The sequence below is a fragment of the Gossypium raimondii genome, chromosome 9 (assembly GCF_025698545.1).
Source record: "Gossypium raimondii isolate GPD5lz chromosome 9, ASM2569854v1, whole genome shotgun sequence".
NCBI classification, from domain to species: domain Eukaryota; kingdom Viridiplantae; phylum Streptophyta; class Magnoliopsida; order Malvales; family Malvaceae; genus Gossypium; species Gossypium raimondii.
Genome location: NC_068573.1, coordinates 32,207,121 through 32,229,669, shown reverse-complemented (window position 1 = coordinate 32,229,669; position 22,549 = coordinate 32,207,121). Strand labels below are relative to the sequence as shown.

Here is a 22,549-nt window from a genome sequence, read left to right as displayed (position 1 = left end):
TATAACACTAGATACTAAAATTATGACACACCCCAGGATATGGGTGAAAAAAATTACGACATAGATTTATAAAAAATTTTAAGTATGACATTGAACTTTCATGCCAAACTGAGGTATGATTAGATATATTAACCCAAATAAAAACCTTCATAAATTATATTATAAATAATAGTAATTTAATAAAAAATGCTAGAACCGTCTAAAAATGGGAGGAAGGGAAAAAAAGATTCGCTAATGCGTTGATTGGGCGTTGTGGGGGGATGGGATGCTGCAATGGGTGAAGTGGGTCCACTTTAAATATGGACCAATTAACTGTTTGTTTTTATTATGGTCACGTTTTTTTAAATTTATAATTTAACGTCAATTTTCAATTCAATGCGCGGAAAAAAAATTAAGGAAAAATAATTCTAGAAGAATAATATAAACACAAAAATATGGGAGCAGTTAACCAAATCAATTAAAAAAAAGGAAATTGGTAGCAGTCATTCGATGATGAAGTTATGGGTGATGTAGGTGATAAAAAATAAGTTAAACACATCACATCGTTTTTTATTGTCCATCTAAATCTACCCGTAATCAGCTAAATTCAGGTGCAGCTAAAAATTTGGCAGTATGACTTGTGGGTGGAGTTATCATCCAAGCCCAAAGGTTGGTTTAAAATTTTGAGAAGATTTAAACAAAAAATTAGGTATGTTTAAAATATAGTTCGAGTTCGAAACATTTAAGGCTTGAGCTTAATTCAACCTTTTCTTTTTTTTATATATATATTCTTCATATTCGTTTTACAGTCCATGTTCAAGATTCATGGGAGGAGTCCAAAGTTCAAACGTGAGCCCTCCCCTTGAAAGTGTAATAATAAATAAAAATATATTTTTAAAATTAAAAAAATAATATGAGCAGACTTAACATGAACTTGAAATAATTATTTATAAATATAGATAATTTTAGAAAGAATTTAAATTTATATTTCAAGTCGAATTAGGTTTAACTCGAATCAGACGAGGCCCTGCGCATGAATGCCTCTCTTGCTTCGTGTTTATACCTTAAGCAAAAGATGAAGTTGCTGGTAGTGGTAGCGGCAGCCACAACCGACTTCATACCGCAACAACGGTAGGACTTAGTAGAGGAGTTTCACAATTTTGGGGGGTTTTTTACATTTTTTTTTTCTATATTTTAGGTTTTATTTATTTGGGGCATTTTTGAGTATTTTATGTTGGGTTGAGTTTGGTTTAAAACTAGATATATTATTCGGCTAATAAATATAACACTAATAAATGAAAAGGATTAAAAATACATATAATTAAAATTATTTTATATTTTATATAAAACACTAATAATAAAATGTGATATACTAATAAAACAAATAAAAATAAAAATTAATTTATATTTTATATAAAGATGCTATTCATAAAACAATTATAATTATTGTTATTTATATTAAGAATGTTTTATGTTTATTTGAAAGGAAATGTGATATATTAATAAATAATAATTTATTATTTTAATGTTATTTTAGTAAGATATCAACAAAAAAAGGTATTCTTGTCAGTTTAAAATTTTTTCAAAAGTTTTTTAAACCCATATTATATATAGATTAGCTTCTAATGTCACATACGTTGGGTTTTTACCCAAATATATTAAAAATATATTTTAAATACCTAAATAGGTTGTCAGCTAGATTAATTACCGAAATGGTACGTTTTCTTTAATGCCTATCTGATAGGCGCGAATCAATTTTTTATATTAAAATATTTTTTCGTTAAATAAAATATTATTAATTTTTTTCCCGGATCAATATATAACCCAGATATAGATACGAAATACAGGTTGACTAGTTGAGCCTATCTCGGAGGCGCGACTAGTTGTGCCTAACTCAGAGGCGCGAATAGTGGGGCCCACTGCTGCTTAATTTTTCCCTATCCGATATCGTATGTTGATAGTCAATCAACTATATTCATTACATAAATATGAAGTTATTTATATTACAAAACCCCCCTAAAATTGATGGTTTGATGGTGTTTCTAAGGGTATATTTTTGTGGAGCTCGATGTTCACGTTGCGGACGATTACGGTGATCAACGTTCTCGTCATCCGTATGTAGGGGTTTAAAAAAATATACAAATTAGAAAAATAAAAATAGAAATAGATACATACCCGAGTAGTTTATTTCAAACAAACTATAAAATAACAACAAATTTAATCAACATTTTAATAAATCAATAAAAATTGTTAAATAAATAAAAAATCAAATAAAATTACATTATATAAAAATTACATTAAAAAATCACAAAACACTAAACTAAACACTAACAATTTATATAATCTAATCATAAATTACTAACAAAATAACTATAAAATAACTAAACAGCAGACCATTCGTGCCTACCTGTCAGGCTCGATTAGTCACGCCTATCTGACAGACGCGACTCGTTTTTTACCTATATTTTGACCTGTTGACCGTATTTTTACCTGTATATATATTTAAATATTTTTAATAAAAATAAAAAATTAATATTTTATTTAAACAAAAAATATATAAATATTTTAATATAAAAAATTGATTCGCGCCTGTCAGATAGGCGTGATTAAAGAAAACGTATCATTTCGGTAATTAATCTAGCTGACAACCTATTTAGGTATTTAATTTTTTTTAATATATTTGGGTAAAAAAACCCCACATGCGTTGCATGTGGTTTTACATGTTTAATATTTATTTATTCTTTTAAACATTGTATTTTTAATTAAAATAATTAGCATAAAATAATAATTCATATTAGAATTATTGGATATAATTCAAATATATTAACTTATCAGTTCAAAAATCATAATAGAAAATTTTTAAATAATAATTAAAGCATTTTTAACATATTCAACATATAATATAGTTTTACTTTATGTAATTAATGCAAAGTAATATTATTCAAAAAAATAACATGCCCCAAAATTAAGGGGTTAATTGTAAAGAATAACCAAGAAATGACCGAGGCTCGATGGTTAAGTAGTTAGCGCACTTTTTAAAGATCTTAGGTTTTTTCCACTCCTCTCCCATTTATTTTCTTTTAAATGTTCAGCAACTTAAGATAAAAGACACTAAAACAAATATGAATTAGTGTAAAAATTGAACAAAAATGGCAATAGCTTAAATGGTTAAAATGTCACTCTTCCCCCTTGTTTGCCCAATCCTTAAAATTGTCCCTTTTATTTTACTCTTAAATTTTCTTTTAAATTTCAGGCCAAAAACTTTGGGAAAATTGCTCCTGACGTCTTAGGATTCCCAAACCCTAGATATTTAATTCAGCTTCTCCTAATTGAACTAGGATTATGTTTTCTCTTCAAATCCAAATAGGATTTTCTTCTTCTCCCTATTTCTTCTCTTTTTTTTTCTTTTCTCTCTTTTACATCAAATTTTACCTTCTATATGTTGCTGAACAAATTAAACCCTTCCCGTTTAATTGTTCTTCCACCGATCATGCAATTCACAACAATCTCAAACTCGATCTTTGCCAAGAAATGATAAGTGCATCTCGTTTCAGAGTTTATATCCCAAACTTCTACAAATTTTCTATCTAACACTAACCCTACATTCGATTAATTAATCTTTATCGGTTATTGTCACATCTCTTGAAAACCTTGATTTATCTTGAAATCCATCATTAATTCTTGCGTAAATGTCGTTTGAAGGACTCGATTTAGGTGCCCAAGACTAGATTTGATTGTAAGGGACATCGTTCGGGCTTTCGATGAAAGGTGTGTGTGTTCTTTTACAAGCGAATCGGGGCAAATCGTGCCTAGGTTTAGGGCCACACAAGCGTGTGGACCACACAGTCATGTGCCATGAAAACCCTAGTGTAGTTCATAAACCACATGACCTAGACCATTCCACACAATCGTGACGCCTCTATAGGTTGATTTTTTAATTCCCATGCAACCTCAGTCTGTTACAAAGCCTGGCCACACAGCCGTGTAACCCTTCCACACAGTCTATAGCATCTCACATGGTCGTGTGCCCCTATTTTTTTAACTTTTTTAGTTTTGCCCAAAATTTTATGATTTGTTCAGTTTAGCCCCTGAATGGTTCTTGATCTGTTTTTAGTATTTTATTTTATCCAATTAGGATCCCCATGATATGAATAATGTTAGAATCCATGATATGATTGATTGAATTAATATTATATATATATATATTTGCATGAATTGTGACTAATACATATATCTATTGTATATGTATTTGAGATTGTACGTACAACATGTCTTATGTTACCGTTAAATCAAACACATAATAAGCATGACTTTTGCTATTGAATCGATATGTTATAAACATATTATTTGCTATTGTATTGAACTGTTATAAGCATATTGATTGCTACCATATGTTCTGTTAAAAGCATAATTAAATGCTACCGTTTTGATTCGTTTTGAATATGCCATATTGCATTACGTAGGGTGGGACAATTTGAACAAAGGAAGTAGTCAGCAGTTTATCTTCTCGACCAGTGGTTTATCCACAACATATTTTAATCGGCAGACATCTACTCGACCAATGGTTTATCCATAACGTATTTTAGTCGACAAACATCTGCTCGACCAGTAGTTTATCTATAACGTATTTTAGTCAGCAGTCATCTGTTTGACCAATGATTTATCCACAACGTATTTCAGTCGGCAGTCATCTACTCGACCAGTGATTCATCCACAACGTATTAGCAGCTTTTATCTGCACAAACAGATGGTTCATCCATCAATATATTTTATTATTAAAAGTTAATATGCAATTATTAGTGGTTCATCCACAATGTGGTGTAAAGGTAGAGGAGTTCTAAGGAACTCCTACTGTGGTTTATAGAAGTGGGGTAGAAACATTTCTTAATGAGCTAAAATTGCATTGCATTCATAAGCATTTACATGGCTATGAATACAAAGATATCATGTTGATGAGTTGATCTAATTTATCGATATTCTGTATTGCTATTCAATTGTAATTTATTCTATGAGTGGATATTCTATATGATTTATCTACTGTTTGCACTGGTTTTCTTGTGATTGAATTCACACTGAGCTTTATAGCTCACTCCCCCTCTTATTTCCATATTTCCAGATAACCCACCAAGTTAAGACACAGACTCGACATACAGAGGGCTTGGCTCGGATTTGTTTTTATACAAAAATATTTTAGATTATTATTTAAAATTTCATTTATTTTGAGTCTGTATTGTTTTATTTTTAAAACTGTGGCATGAGACTTTAGATTTTGGTTTTACATAGCATATGCATGACATTTAAGTTGTTTCTCTTTTATTATAAAATGTTGAATTACGGATTTTAATCAATTATGCATGAAAAATAGATTTTACTAAAACTAAGAAAATATCACTTTTCCGCTACTTAGTCATTATTAATTTATGTTTAATAACCTAGAAGTTAATTGAATTTTCAATGCTAATAATTTTTTCCGAGAAATATTAAAAATTAATCGTATTTTGTCAACCCATGAGTCATTTTCTAAAAATAGACTAAGTGTGGGTTTGGATGGATGGTACAGTGCGTTTAACTTACTTTTTGTCTCACGTTATAGTATCGCTATAGTATCTAATCTTACTGTCACTGTTGTTTTTATACTAACTGCAGGTAAATGCATCGCCCATTCAAACTCACCCTAAGTTTTTTTTCCTGAAGATAAACAAATATTTTAAAATGACTGATTTACAAGTCATTAATCGTACTAGGCCATTTTGGTGGCCGATGTAATCTTCCAGATTCGGGCCCAACATCTAAGCCAGGTTGTGGAGGTTACATAACTAATTATGATAATTAACTCTAATATCAATTAAATGATAATTAAGATGCTTAACAATTTATTCAAGTAATAACTCTATTTTACATAAATAAATTTATCACAACTTTTATTTACCTCAAAATTTGTTAACTAATAATTGTAAATTATTATTATAATTATCATAATCTTTTCCTATATTTTATGCCTAGAGTTCTATTTAAGTAATAACTCCATCTTAAAATTAGCACAACTTTTTTAACTAATAATTGTAATTTAAATTTTAATTATTTTAAATGTATACTTATCACTTCTATTTTATTTCAACTTTTTAACTAATAATTCTAAATTATATATTATAATTATTTTTAAATATAAATTTAGTAATACAAAAATAAAGGATATTCTCGTCGGTTTAATTTTTTTCAAAATTGTAATTATATATATATATATATTCTAGATTCTAGATATAAATTATAAAAAAATTGAGCAAAATTGAATGGGATTAATGTATCCTCTACATAGTTTTTGCGGTTTATAAAAACTCTTTTTTTGTTTTTTTGGTGAAAAGAAACAAGATGGTTCCAATTACATTAAATTAAGTTGGGCAAAAATGCCATCTATTTAATTACATTAAAAACTTCTCTACATAGATTATCAAACACTTGCACATCTGTCTCCCTATCAAAGTCTTTTTGGTTAAGCAATCGACAACTTTATTATTTTTCCTAGAAACATGCCTAAAAAGCTATTATCGTCCATGCATCAGAATTTGTTGGATTCACCTGAGCAACGTAGAACTCAGATCCATCTATGTACTGTCTTAGATAGCTAAGACTGCTTGCAAACTATTAGATTGAATAACCACTCTATTATACCCTTGTATTTGAAGAAAAACTAATTCATCTAAAATATCTCATAATTCAACGTAAAAAATTGAACACTCCCCCAAATAATGGTTATAGCCGAGAATCCAATTCCCATCCCGCAACCCTCCTCCAACTGCTGCAATTCTTGAACCCATGACAGCGCCATCAATATTTAAAGAAAAACCCCAATTACCTATCATTAATTGTCTAGGCTCATGTTGGCTAATCGAATAGTCTTTGTGAGCAGAAATATATTGTTTAGCCCGTCTGTAAAATAGTTTAACAATGTCAAAAGAGCTCCAAGATACGCTTTGAAAGGTGATTAAATATGTACTCTTATTATGGTGGGGATGAGAAAAAAATAGAAAATTGAATATTCGATATTATTTTTAAAAGTTAATAAAAATTTATTTACCAAAATGCAAATTTGAAAAATAAGTAAATAAATGGATTCAATTTTTTCATTTTAATGAGCTAATATATTCATACTCAAAATCGAATAGTTTAATACTAGTTTGTATTCTCTGCGATGCGGTTATATATATATTAAATTTATAATATTTTTATAATATTAGTTTTTATTTAAAATTTTAATGAATTTTTCAAAAATCATTAATAAATTGAAAAATTAATATAATTACAAAATATTTTTAAAAATATTTAACTAATTTAGAATTTGTTATATTAATGTTATTTAATTTTAAAACATTTAATATTAAAATGAAACAAAAATTTATCAAGGTTTGAATTTTGACATTTATATATTATAATTTAAATAATATTATTAATAATTTCTTATAGTTTATTTATTATATATATATTTTAAAATTAATTTATTTTAATGTTAAAATTGTTAATATTCAATTTTGTAATTTTATATTTATTTTTCTCTACTTTAATCAATGAATGTAATTAACTCTTATTATATTTGAAAAATATAAATTTAATTTGATAAATATTATTAATATATGTATTTTTAATTATATTTTAAGCTTAACTATTTAATATTCATTAATTTTAATATTATAACATTAAAAGTTAATTCAGTTAAGTAAAATCTTAAAATAAATAGATAATTTATTTAAAATCAATTTTAAATTTAACATATAAAAATTATAAAGAAATATTTTAAACAAACGGCATAGAATAACTTAAAAGATAAAAAAGTAAGAGATAAAAAGATAATTTACGCAATTTGTAAATAAGTGCTTCAAATAAAGAGTATTATGCGTCAAAAGTTATAATGCAAACCTTACTATTTATTTTCCTTTTTATAACATCGTATTGCTATAATATATATGATTGGTTTAAATAAATTAAATTTATTGTACGCAAATGCTTGAGTATTTATTATTTAATTTAAGGAATTAATTTTTATGTTATAATAATTTGATTCTACTTTATGGTTGCTCGAATATGTATTTATATTAGTATTTTTATTGTAATAAAATTCAATTCAATTGGTTTGACCTATCCAACTAATTCGATTAAAAATTTAAATCAATTGGTTTTTAGTTGGTTCAATAATTTTTTTGCTCAATTCAATTGGTTCATATTGATTTCCATCTAATATTACTCTCCCAATCAACACTTGACTGATTGTTGGTCCGGTCCGACTCAAACAACGCTGCCTAAACTAAATAAATTTATTAATTATGAAAATATATAAAATGAAAAATCTAGAAGATCGATGACCTAGTTCCTTGTGTAAGTTAATTGTATCCAACTCAACCATAATCATTTAAAAAAATATACAAATCTCACGAGCTGTTTAAACATTGTAATATAAATCACAATTTATATGCAGATAATATTATTAAATTGATCTCTTATCCCTCAAATTTTGCATTTCCATATATACATTTATTAAAATTTATAATGAAGAATTTTCCTTAATTAATTATGAATTTGAAATTCTCAAAAAATTGCAGTACAAAGACCAAAACAATTAAGGTGATGAGATAGATGAGACACCCTCTATTCCCATGCACAATGAGTTATCGTCCGACGTAAAATCATCACCACGAGCTACCCGTCGGTCGACGGGGGTTCGACAAATCGGGCAAATTGAATGCGAGTACATCCACTTATCAATACAAGGAGCATGAAACGAGTGCTTGCATCGATGAAGCTGTCGAACCACTTCGTCATCTTCGAACCCTAACAAGCACACCACACACTCCGTTCCGTCCTCTCGGTTCGACTCAACGGTTCGAGCCAACCATAATTCCTTGTTGAACTTGAACGATGAAGCCGAATAAGGGCTTAGGTCTAGTCGAGCCGACAAACTTTTACGGCTCGTCGGCCCCGAAGGAGCTGATTGTGAGAAAATGGCGCAGTTTCCGTACATGACCAAGGTGAAAACGGTGACTGCAATAGCTATGGTTCCTACTATTGGAATAAGAGCCCAATAGATTAAGTGCTTCATTGCATTGTTTTTGATTGGTATAGTGAGAAAAAGCATATTAAATAGAAAGAGTTTTCAAAGATGATCTAATTGTAGTGTTAGTCCCTCTTCTATGCTTAAATTTAATATTTAATCTTTTTATTTTAATTTATTATAATTTTGCTCCTCTCCTTTTATAATGTTATTGGTAAATTTATTTTTTATAAGATGAAGGGAGATTGGATTGCCGAGATTCGAACCTTTTGACTGTCAACAAATATTTCAAAGCAACCAAAAGATTTTGCCATTGAATTAGTAGCTTGGTCGACATTAGTTGGCCCACCACGAGGTGTGGCGTGATGAGAGTTTATTTCGTCTCTTAATCATGTGGCCAGGCGTTCGAACTCTACTCATGAGAATGTAGCATATATATTTTGTGACTAGCCATTGACCTCTTCAGAGAGCTTCCATATCAAGGAGATTAATCACTGCTATCGGTAATGGATACCCTGATTTCAATAATTAAAAAACGCAACATTAATTGGTCAAATTGATACCACTATTAGTTGTTGTGACCTAATTTCTTTTTAACTACTATTTGGTCACAGTGTGTCACCTAGAATTTCAATCAACCACGTCTAATTAATAATATGTTTATATATGTCCAAATATAATTTTTTTTCTTTTTAAAAGAAAAGAGTTTATGTCATCACTTAATAATTTTATAAAAATAAAGAGATCAAACAATATCAATTTAAAGTAAAGAGATAAATTTCAAATTGCAACATAATAGAAGGACTAAAACTAGAATTAAACATTTTAAAGATGGATATATTATGGCGGAAATTTCCACCATTTTGGGGTTTTTCTTGTTCTTCTTTGGACAAAACCAGAATCTCGATCAGCAGCCCTACCAATGATGTCGTCGGCAATGCTCGTATATTTTATCCTGTTATCATTGTGTAAAATTTATTTAATTTTTTATTAATTAGTAATCCATATCATATAAGTTCTGGGAAATTTTTTTTGTATATTAATTGTTTTCTATATTAAAATTCGAACTATGTTTAATTATATGGGTGAGTCTTTAAGTTTTATCATGTGCGGTTGTCATGTATGTGGGTTTTAATTCAATTAGTGTAATTACATCATCTTTAGTTTGGATTGCATCGGTTTTTAGTTTACTTGGGCTGTAATACTCTGATTCTACTTTATAATTACTTAGACAGTCGGTTTATATTGTAACAATTTGATACTTGTGGTTATTTTTACATATATATATATATATATATATATATATTTGTACTTTATGATTACTTAAATTTTATTCCAATCCCGCGGCATTAAAAAGTTATTTTATTATTCAAGTGACATGTGTCACATTTTTATATATTTTAAACATTGCGATTTTACAAAAGGGACAAAATACCATTAAAGGCCCATTTTTTTAAATTTATCGAAATGGGCCCGATATTTTATTATTTGCCAGAATAGACCCTTTTCCCCGAAAGCACGTCCCCGTCAGCGCGATGTCAGGGGACATGTCAGCAAAACGCGTCTCTGGGGGCGCGCTTTGCTTACGTGGACACAAAGTGCGCTTACGAGAACGCGTTTTGTTGCCACGTAGGCAAAGCGCGCCCCCAAGGACGCGTTTTGCTGCCACCTAGCGCGCCCCTGGGGACACGATTTTGGGTTTTTAGGGTTAGGGTTTAAGGTTTTTAGGGTTTTTGAGAAAAAAAGTAAACAAATAAGGGATTAGGGTTTAGGGTTTCTTAATTAAATTAATTATAATTTTTTAAAAATTATATTAGGTTTCGTGTTTATGGGTTTTTAAGATAAAATCAAAGCAGGATGCTTTATTAGAAGAATTTCTGAAATCGCGCCCACGTGGACGTGCTTTTTCTATAGTAGGTCCTGAAAAAATAATTTCGAGTTGACGTTTCTGAGCGAATAGTATAAAAAACGCTTCAAGCAGGGTGCTTTATCAGAAGAATTTCTGAAATCGCGCCCTCGTGGACGTGCTTTTGCTACAGTAGCATGTTTGGGGTGAGGCTATAAATGAGGCAAAAAATGTTCTCAGATTGCATAAGTTACATAGCAAAAAAATTTAGAGAGGCTAAGAAGGTTAGAAACTAAATATAAGTGAATGTATTAGTACTGTTATTTACTATGATGGTGAAGTTTGCCACACCGAGAACGGTGTTATTTTTTTTCCCAAGAATACGGTGCGACTGGTTTTTAACCAGAACATAGATTTGACAGAACTTCGTAAGAAAATTAGGCGTAAAATTTTCGGAACGACGCCAATGAAAATTCTGTCTATTACGTATCGATTTTGTTCTTTTGTTGATCCGGTTAGGGTTTTTGTTAGGGTTTGTCAATTAAATTATAAATTTAATTATAAATTTTAAATTTTTAAATTTTTAATAAATTAGGTTAGGGTTTTTAAGTTAAGGGTTAGAGTTTTTAAGTTAAGGGTTAGGGTTTTTAAGTTAAGGGCTTAGGGTTTTTAAGTTAAATGTTTATGGTTTTTAAGTTTAGGGTTAGGGTTTAGGATTTTTATTAGGGTTTGTCAATTAAATTATAAATTTAATTATAAATTTATAATTTATAATTTTTTAATAAATTAGGTTACGGTTTTTAAGTTAAGGGTTAGGGTTTTTAAGTTAAGGGTTTAGGGTTTTTAAGTTAAGGGTTTATGGTTTTTAAGTTTAGTGTTAGGGTTAGGGTTAGGGTTTTTGTTAGGGTTTGTCAATTAAATTATAAATTAAATTATAAATTATAAATTTATAAATTTTTAATAAATTAGTTTAGGGTTTTTAAGTAATAACTCAAACAAATTTCTATTTTATTACATCAAATAATATCAAAATATTCAAAATGTTTGTACAAATATATTAAAATACAAATCAATCTCTGTGCCCGCCGGATTCAGTGCCACATGGCAGCCGTCGATAGTTACGCGCTGGATTCCTCATTTGTCCAGCTTCCGACGGGGGTTGTGATTGCTCTAGCGAGGATTCTGGTTCCTCCGGTAGGGCATCTAGTTGTCGGTGTTGGGACGATGAGCCACCTTGATAGGATAGTGAATGTGGAGGTGTTTGCATCACCAACGGCGACGGTGTTTGAAACCCATACGGTGATGGGGATTGGTAAAAAGAAGAGCTCCCCGACGGCCCCTCTTGCGATCCCTCGTGCGACGTTGGCCTATACATCGGTGGTCCACTCGGCATAACAAAAAATGGAGATGAACCGGGCCATTGGCACCAACCTGCCATAGGACTCGAAAAAAGAAACATATAAGGGTTAGGATACATGAAAGGGCTAGGATACGCACCTGGCATCATTAGAAAAGGTTGTGTCGTGGGTATCGTTGGTTGAACTGTTGGGTTGGGTGACTGTGTCGGTGCTCTCGCTGGGCCTGGTGATTGAATGGTCGCTGATGATGGGCCGGGTAAATGTCTGGGCCTCGTTGATTGGTCTGCGTCGTCGTCCCTTTGTCTTGGATTTAAAGGCCCACACCGTTCCCTTTAGACACGTAATTGCCACTGCCTCTTCTCTACCGACAGTAAATACGGCTTGCCATGGATCCTAAACCATGGCATGTATTTCGGCACGCACGCTAACTCCAGAACGATGATCGGTTCCAAAGTAGGTATATAATCATACCGATCTTCCCACATTTGGATGTAGTGGGACCAGAATCTCAGCCAATCCGTATGCAATTGTCGTAGGTCGATTTTGTGCTGATCATCAAACACCTCAGGTGCCACGGGAATCGGTTGTCTACATCCAAATTACCGTAACACTCTGTCTGACTGGTGCATCTCCACGGTCGCATAGCTGATCAACGTGACTTTCTCGTGCCAAGCGTTTGGATTTTGGAGGAACTAATTCGGAATTACTGCCCGAATTACCGGATCCTCGTATGGTGTCCATTGAAACTATATGAACATGATAGAAATATTAGTTATATACATAATACTAAATACTAAATACCAATCGACTAGCTCATGATGGAAATATAAATTTTATTTAATACTTACATGTGCTTCCGACTGTTGGTCTAATAGAAGCCGTATATCTTCAAGAGAGGTAGGTAATCGAGCATAACTTGCCGGATGGTTCCACCTAATTAAAAATTTTTTTAGCATACTATTATTTTTAAAAATCTACACAATAATTATAAAAAATCTAATATAAAATTTACCTCGTTATGAGTGGGAATGTATATGGGTGGTCCACTCGATGACGTAGAAATGGAAAGTGAAACTGTGCCCATGACTGTAGTAGTGATAGGCAACCTCTGATTTTCACTTTACTCGGTCGCGTCGCCCCGCACATCTCCCGATATAGTGTTGCCAATACGGCAAACCCCCAACTCAATTCACCAGCTGCTCTAAAATCAACGAGTTTCAGCAGCCATCTTAGATGTACGAGGTTCCGTGACAAGTCCGGCATCAGATAACCTCTAATTATCTGAAGAATGTATGCCCGAGCATATCGAATTCTTTCTACTTCGGTTGAATCATCATCCGGCTCTGGGAATATGTCTCGTAGCCAGCCCATCTCGATCCGACCTCCGTTAATTTTCTCCGGAATAGCGCCCAATAGCTCGTAGCACACGCTTCCCAATCGTCAGATTGAACTGACCCGATGATTGGGTACCCGTCCACTGGCAATCCCAATTGCAGATTGACATCTTCCAAAGTGATAGTGCACTCTCCACATGGAAGATGAAATGTATGCGTCTCGGATCTCCACCTCTCGATCAACGCACTGATAAGTTTCGGGTCCAACTTGCATCCTCGACCTACCGTCGCTACGTGCCAAAAACCCGCTTCTCGCAGGTAATTCTCTACCAACGGTGATGGAGGACCATACATATTCCGGATATAGCATTCCAATATCTGATCTACAGACTTTTATAACAAATAATAAATTAATAATTATTCAAAAATGCATAAATAAAAAAATCTTAAATAATATTTAAAAAATAAATTTAACACTTACCATTTTCATTTGTTCAACGAATATGTGCTGGTTATCAAGACGAATCAATTCTCCGACCATTGCTAAATTCATACAAATTTTTTTATTTAAAAAAATTTTAAAAAATTATTTTTTAAAAATAATTAAAAATATAGATTTAAGAGAAAATTGAGAGCAAATTAAAATTAAATATGGATTTGAGAGAAATTGAGAGCAAATTGAGAAAATAATTGAGAGAGGATTAGTTTGTGAAAAAAATAAAAGGGTGGGGGGTTTTATAGGTTTTTTTTTATCGTTGGGGGGCAACAGTCAAAAAAATAACCGTTGCACTGTTCACGCTCGGGGAAAACGCGTCCCCAGGGGCGCGCTACGTGGCAACAAAACGCGTTCCTGGGGGCGCACTTTGCCTACGTGGCAACAGAGCGCGTCCTCGTAAGCGCGCTTTGTGTCCACGTAAGCAAAGCGCGCTCCCAGTGACGCGTTTTGCTGACACGTCCACTGACATCGCTCTGACGGAGACGTGTTTTCAGGGAAAATGGCGCATTCCGGTAAATAATAAAATACCAGGCCTATTTCAGTAAATTAAAAAATAGGGCTTTTTTGGTATTTTGCCCTTAGAAAAGGTTAAAGACATGACAATTCAAAATTTTTTTCTTTAAATGTGACGCATTACATGTGTTAATAGTTTGGGATATTAGTGATCGCACATTGTAAAGAACTACATAGTATAAAAAAATGTAAATAATATTGTTTTATTAAGGCTTACTTATTGGGTCTCATATTTATACATATATGGTTAAAAGATTGATATTTGGGCTTGAGATTAGTAGTGCAATAATATTTTATAGGGATAAATTTCATAATTATATATGAAATGTAGTTTAATGTGTAATTTTATATATAAATTTTGATTTTATGTAATTATATTTAAAAGTACATTTTAATTTTTCACTTTCTACTATTATGATATTTAAATAATTTAATATAATTACACATGAAGTACAAATTTTAAGTAATTAATATAAATTAACTGTAAAATTGATTATATATATATTTTTAAAAATTAAATATAATAAAAATATGATTTTAAAATTTTAATATAATGATAAATGATATTTATATTATTTAATATAATGATATATAAAATATAATTTAATTTAATTTTTATAATTTTGATCATTTTTACCTCCAGATCTAAAATTTAAAAGCACCTAAATTTCAACTTTTGTGTTTGGATGGAAAAGCATTTTTTGGCCCCACTTTTTACTGCAAAGGCAAGTATTCTTCATAGTTTATGTGATGGAAGAATACTTTTAACCCAAAAATCTCTTTCCACCGCTACAAAGAATGCACGTTTATTTTTTTTTTAAAAGGGTAACCTATAAATTGGTATCTAAATTATATCTTTGTCCCGTTTTGATACTTAATTTTTTTTTTGGTCATAGTGGTTCTTAAACTATTTTTCCCCGATACCTTTATGAATTCAATAGGTAGTTAAATCATTAAGTCTTTTTTTTTAAAAGATAATCAATTAAAAATTGACATGTGTCAAAAAAGACAAAAAAATTATTATTTTTTATATATATTATTATTTTTCTTCAAAACTAGACCAGTGATGGTCAAACCAGTCAAGCCACAAGTTCTCGATTTGATCAATTTGCCAGTTTTTTTTAACTTGGTTCAATCAATCTATATTAGTTCCCATGTCAATTGGCTCAACCCCTATCGATTCCCAAATCCAACCAATTCGATTTTGAAAACATTGATTTTGATAAAATAACTTTTTTGATTCCATTAGGTAGATAAAGCAATCGGTGTAGTTCAAAAATAAAATTAATTCCTAGTCCCTCGACGTCGGGATGATAAATTTCGAGCATTACCAAATATTATAAAAGAAGAAAAATGAAAAAGAAAAAGAGAAATAATGTAAAAAAGGAAAATAAAATAACTAAATAAATATATTTTAAGTTTATATAATGCGACGATTTATTATTTGCTAGAATTTTTTATTATATATAATATTTTGGTGTAAAATGAATAATAAAAAATAATTTAAATATTACTTGTGACAAAAAAATTAAAAATTTTATTAAAAATAGATTTAATGGTTTTAGTAAAGTTAGTCTAACATAGAGATGCCAATACCATCTAATTGGCAGCCGCTGAACCAACAATGTTTCAAGACAACTGCCACCCAAAAAAAGTTTCTTAGATAGGAAATCTTTTTGTTTTTTCTTTTCAAAAAAATCAATTGGGGAAAAAGATATTTATTAATTTAGGTGGGTTAAATTTGAATTATTATTTAAAGTAATTTGTATAAAAATTAATTTATATTTTAAATTAATCTTTAAATTTTAGAATGTGTTAATTACATCTTCAACTATCGAGATTATATTAAGCAAGACATTTTATTATTAAAACCGTTAATTTTAACGTTAAGTGCCTGATGGGCTGGCTATCTAATTTTGCATTTTTCTGTGACCATAATAATTGTCGCGGTCATAGTCGTGGCCACTACTTGTGCGTAGAAATGCTGAAAATAAAAATAAAAATGAGGGGTTTAAATCAATTAAGATAATAAAATAAGAAAATACAAAAAATAAAATAAAAACATATTCGAAAATGCAAAAAATAAATTTAAGAAAATACAAATAAATGGATAAATAAAATATTTTTTTAAGCTTAGTCTTAGCCTCGGTTTACTCTAATCTTGAATCGATCCTTGAAACAAATTTTTATTTCCAAGCGATAAGCTGATTATAGCAATTGATGATCCCTCGAACCGTCAGCTCTTCCTTTCATAGTCGATCCCGGTATCACCTACAAATCGACCCTTGCTGAATTTCCAACCACGTGGAACGTACCCGTAATTTAGGACTTCGATAGCCTTGTGATCTCAAAAGCCCAACTTGAATTAACGGCCTCAATTGTGTGGGTCGTTTAAATCTGATCACTATCTCCTTTGACGAAATCCAATTAAAATATTTCCAATTGAACACGCCAATTTGTTCGCGGGATTTTGAGTACAGCACCACGGACTCAACTTCCCAACTGTATGCCAAATGATTCCAATCCAATGCCCACTTTTTGAATTGAAATCGAATCAACTTTGAGGGACGAATTTGTACTATCCTATATACCAGAGAGATAATGAATACCGAATTGCAAAGTATTTAGTGTGGGTTCATATCTCACGATTACTTTATCAAAGTAATATCTGGGCTAAGGCTAAAAAGAATTTAGTTAATCATGAAAAGAATCATATTTGAAAATAAATTATTTAAATGGAATTGTGGAAAATGGGAAAGAGGAAAGGCTTTGAAGGCAAATAACCAAATGGTTGAAGGTAAAAGAAAAAGCAGAATGGAGCATTGTTAAAGGGAGAAAAAAAAGAAATTATTAAATGCAAAAGATAAAGTGTGTGTTCAAGTAGCTCTAACCACTAAGTATTTATACACACTTTAGTGCTAAAATTTAGCTAGATTTTTCGAAATATTATCACTAAATAATTCAAAATTTTAAAATCAAATTTAAAATTTCAATCTTTATCCAGTCACTTTTTATAATAACCTAAATTAAAGGTTATCAGAACAGTAGTTTCGTAGCCACAAATTTGACTTAAAGATAAATTTATCTTAATATTTTAGCATGAATATTGATATGATAGGAAAATCGTATGAAAACATCGATAGAAAAAATTTACCGATTTAGTGGTTAGTTAGAAAAAGAAATTATTGAAGAAATTGGGTAAAAACAAGGTATCGAGACCTCGATCTCGTAAAACCGAGTCAAAAATATTTTGGGCTGCATACGCTGAGAAAAATCAGGAAAATTGGTGAAATAATGGTAAAATGAGAAAATAACAAATTTTACTAACATAAAAATGGGACCAAATTGGAATATCTAGAATTCTCTTTATTTTTCTGCATTCTCATCAGCCAAAAACACCCTAAAGGTTTATTCAAGCTGGTTTTTCATAATTTTTGCACCAAGTGAGTTAATCCTTACCTTTTTCTTGTAATTTTTATGTTTCTAAGACTTTTACAACTAGGTCCTATACTAAATTCATCAGTTTGATTTTATGAATGAAATTGAAAGTTTTTATGAATATGTGCTGGAAGTTTATGATGAAATAGCATGAAATTGAAGCTTTAATTTGTTTATGAGATGATTTTATTAGGTAATTTTAATAGAAATTGATTTGTAGGACTTAATTGTGAAAAAGTTTGGAACTAAAGTCTAGTGCTAAAATTCTGATTTCCAAATGTTATAAAGTAGTTTAAAGTGATAAAATAAAGTGTTGATTGAGAAAAAAATCAGCTCAATTGAGAGGTTAATTGAGCAGGGATGAAATTGTCATTTATTGAAAGCTTAGGGAAAAATGGTAATTAACATCATGCACTAAAATAGTTTGGACAGCAGCAGTAGATTAACTTTAAAAAATCACCATAAATTGTGAAAATTGAATTAGAGAATTAAAAAAATATGGAATTAAATCTTATTGAGTCTAGTTTCTCATAGAAGAAACGGTGTAATCAATAGAATTGTAAATTATGAGATATGTTAGATTTTGTGAGACAAGGTCAGAATGAATTCGGGTTCCCCTGTTCTGACTTTGGAAAATCATAAAAAATTGGATAAAAATAATTAGGGGCTTAAATTTATATGTTTAAAATCAGTAATGAATCTATTTTCAAAAGAAACAAATGAGAACATCATCCGAATCCTTTATAAGGAGATAATTAATTTTTAGTGAAGAAGGGTCGAAACTGTCAGACAGCAGAATAGGGATGACTTTAAAGAATAAACTATACTGTTTGGCCAAGCCAAAAATTCTGAAAATTTTATGGTAGGAAGATATGTGAGTCTAGTTTCAGGGAAAATTATCGGATCTTAATTTGGAGCTCTGTAGCTCCGGATAAAAATGATTTAGTGACTTTGACTCAAATAGACAGCTTTGAATTTAAATATAAGTGAATAGTGAAATTATGTATAATGCTATTTAAGCATGTTATATACATAAAGGATGTGAGATGGAGAGGAGGAGGAGGATAATAAAGTATATGAATGAATTGTGTATAATTGGTTACATGTCTGATTATAATCGATAAATGTTGAAATAGGAGTGATGCTTACTGGTCATGGTAAGCTCATAAGAGAAAATAAAGTTTCATAGCATATGCGTGTGGTATATTTGGCATGGAATGATGTCATGAGTGGCTCATGAATTAACTCATGTTGGTAACTTGATGCATAATTATAGTATTCAAATATATACATATTTGTAATATTTTGCTATGTGATTCGGAAAAAGGGGAATAAATAGTGTTGTAGGCCATTTTGCCCGGGGACCAATTAAACCCAAAATAAGAGTCCAAATTACAGTCCATAAAGTCCAAAACAACAAGCCCCCCCCAAAAATACAATGGCCCAAATAGCCCAATGAAAAAAAACCCTAGCCCAACAGAATGGACAACAAACAACAAGCAAAAAACCCTAGGTGCGCTGCACCTAGGTCCTCTGGCCTTGTTGCCGCCGCATGTCACGCGTCTACCACACGTCACCTCAGCCCCTGCAAAGAAGAAAAACACGCAAAGAATAGTAGCAAACAGAGAAAAAGAAAAAGAAAACTAAAATAACATGTAAAATTGGCTATAAAAGCCGAGTATCATCTCTGTAATGCTCTCTCTTTTTTTTTGGACAAACATTAATAAAAAAACAGAAAATCAATTTCAGAGGTGAAACTTCTATTTTTCCTTTTCTTATTTGATTCCTTTTTATTTTATTTTTTTGTTTTTGTTTTCGCATACTAAATAACCAAAAAAATGAAGAAAAGCTCACCTGGAACGTCCCTCGGCCGTGTCGTTGGAGGCAGTCTCTCAGTCGTCGAAATCGGCCCTAAGAGGTGGAGTGAGGGCTCCTTTCTTTTGTTTTTTTTGGTTGAGAAGGCTTGGCCTTCAGATCGTTGAAAACGAGGGCTAAAAACCCTTTTTACAAACGCCCACCAACCGCCACTATGGCCTTACTGATGTATGGCGATGGCCGGATCTGGAGATGAAGGCCGAGAAGGGGAAAGACTAAAGGTCTCTCTGTTTTCTTTTTGAGAAATGAAAAGGGGAAATGTTTTTTTTGTTGTTTTTAAGTATTTATATAAGGTGTAAAACGACGTCGTTTTGGACCTTAGTATCAGTGGCCAAAACGACGTCGTTTGGCCTAGGATCCGAATATCTGACCCGTCAAACGGAGGGTTCGCACGTTTTCAAAGCCAAATGGGTTATTTGCGCGTAAGGTCCCTTTGCTTTCGTGCCGTCGTGCAATGGGGTCCCTTTTGTTTTTTTTTTTAAATTTGGCCCCGTGATTTTACTGCGATTTCAATTCGGTCCATTCCGGAACGACGTCGTTTTGGGGGAAAGGGAAAATTTCCATTTTGGTCGCTCCATGGAGTGGGCGCGTTCGGAAGGATCCCTTTTATTTTATTTGCAGATTTGCCCCCCGAATTTCATTCTGATTTCAACTTAATCCTTGGCCTGTTTAACTTTTATTGTTTGTTATGTTTTTTTCTTTTTTCTTTATTTTAAAAAAGAGAAGGGGTTTTATTTATTTATTTATTTAATATTTTATTTATTTCTTTACTTATTTGTAACTTTTAATCTAGTTTATATTAGTTTTTTTATGTTATTTATTTATATTATTTATGGGCTTATTTATTTTATTTTTCCATTATTAGTGCTATTTTCTCCCATTATTCATTTATTTGCTATTTTTTAGAAACACTTTCAAGATTTGGGTTTATACTTATATAGCAAAACTTGGTAAATGTACGATCATTTTGTTACGTTTTGTCTATTTTGTTGTTATTACTTCGGTTTATAATCACTCTATTGGTTTGAATTTTTGATATGTTTCTACATATTGCATTACATAACTGCTCAATTATTTCTTTTTAAGTGGGAGTGAAAAGCTATTTCCTTCGTGAGGTCTTCACCTCCGTGCAGGATAGCAGATCGCTTTCGGGATACATCCGTACCTATGTCTTCGTGAGATTTTCATCTCCGTGCAGCCATAGGGAAATGTATTCCCTTGAACTAAACTTGGTCCGTATGAGCCTATAATGGGTGAGGATCGAGGAATTTGCTGGTTCGGGTACCTTACTTTAGAGCCAAACTACATATAGTGAACCCTAATTGCCCACCTTAGGAATAATTACACCAAACTCTAGTGATCTCCCGAATAGGTGCTCAATTTGTTTCTTTCTTGCTTGCTTTTGTACTAACCTGTTTCGTTTTGTTTTGGTTATGATTGCATTGCATTTTCATTATAGAAAAAAGGTGTTGATTCAAATTTGATTGCTAAATAGAAAAGCTTGTCATGGAAAACGAATTCCTTGATAAAGTGGAATATAATGCGACTGCCTGAATATGGACTGATTAAACACAACGAGAGAAGGCTGGAAGCTCATTGAGGAATATATGACTATGCTTCGCTGCTTGAGGATTCAAACTGACAAAGATTATTCGAGAGCTGTCACGAAACTAAAGAGCATTGCGGGGGAGCAATGGGTCGTGGCTCGGATCAAACAAAAAGGAGATAGTAGAGACAGATTCTGGGAAATTCGCAAGATTTGATCCTAACATCCAGATATAAAGAAAAGATTGATGTCTTCACCTAGAATTTGAGGGCAAAGCCGCATATGTAATCCATTTTATGTGAAGAAATTTGTTATCTAGAAAAGTTGTTCTAATGGAATTGAATTCAGAATCAATGCCTCTCTTTCTTATTGCATTCATTTTCATTACATTACATCATGAGCATTAAAGTCCACCAAAGAGCCTAATTGATTGAAATTATTTCAATTAATATGGAAAACCAACACCCTTGCGGTACCCGAACAGAAACTAAAGGAATGGACCAAAGGTTAGAGAGATTAGAGCAGATGCAAATATAGATGCTAGATCAATTGACCAAATTTCAACAAGATATGAAATATCAGATGCTAAAAGTCCAAGGAAATCTGATGAGCCAGTTAACCCAGTTATTGGATAGAGGGTTAGAAAAAAGAGAAAATCCAGCGGTCCACTTTAGAGATGATAATGAAGACCCTGCTCATTTTCTAGGCTTTACCCCAACAAATATCCAAGCACAACCGAATACATATCCACAAAGGGTAACTGTTAACATCCGACCACAATACCAGACCAGTACCTCGACACCGGTAAATTTCGCGACAGGCTCAGGTTCCAACATTATGGGCAATTTAACTAATCCCGTTGTCCTTGATGATCTAGCGGGAACAAAACAGGCGAGAGTGGAGTTCTCAAAACAATTTGGAGATCGTTACAAATGGAAATGGCAAGAGTGGAGCCCCCAAATCAATATTTCGAAGGCCCCGAGGAAGAGGAAAAATGAGGTGAATGATGCGAGTAGGTATAATGAGGTTTATTCAAAGCCGATTACCGCAAGCCAGCCAAGGACGGTTGCTTCTGGCCATTAGATCCCCCAGAGACAAGAATCCGGCACAAAACAAAACATTGA

The 22,549-nt window shown here is 31.6% G+C and overlaps 1 protein-coding gene across 1 annotated transcript; it reads right to left on the bottom strand.

Moving 5' to 3' along the window:
* Positions 1 to 8,587: 8,587 nt before the first annotated feature.
* On the bottom strand, positions 8,588 to 9,067 carry LOC105797643 (RING-H2 finger protein ATL33). The gene has a single exon (XM_012627582.1). The coding sequence runs from the start codon at positions 9,065 to 9,067 to the stop codon at positions 8,588 to 8,590; it is 480 nt and encodes a 159-aa protein (XP_012483036.1).
* Between the last annotated feature and the right edge of the window lie 13,482 nt (positions 9,068 to 22,549).

Coding starts and splice junctions, on each gene's coding strand:
- LOC105797643 (XM_012627582.1), bottom strand. CDS start 9,067: ATGAAGCACTTAATCTATTGGGCTCTTATTCCAATAGTAGGAACCATA.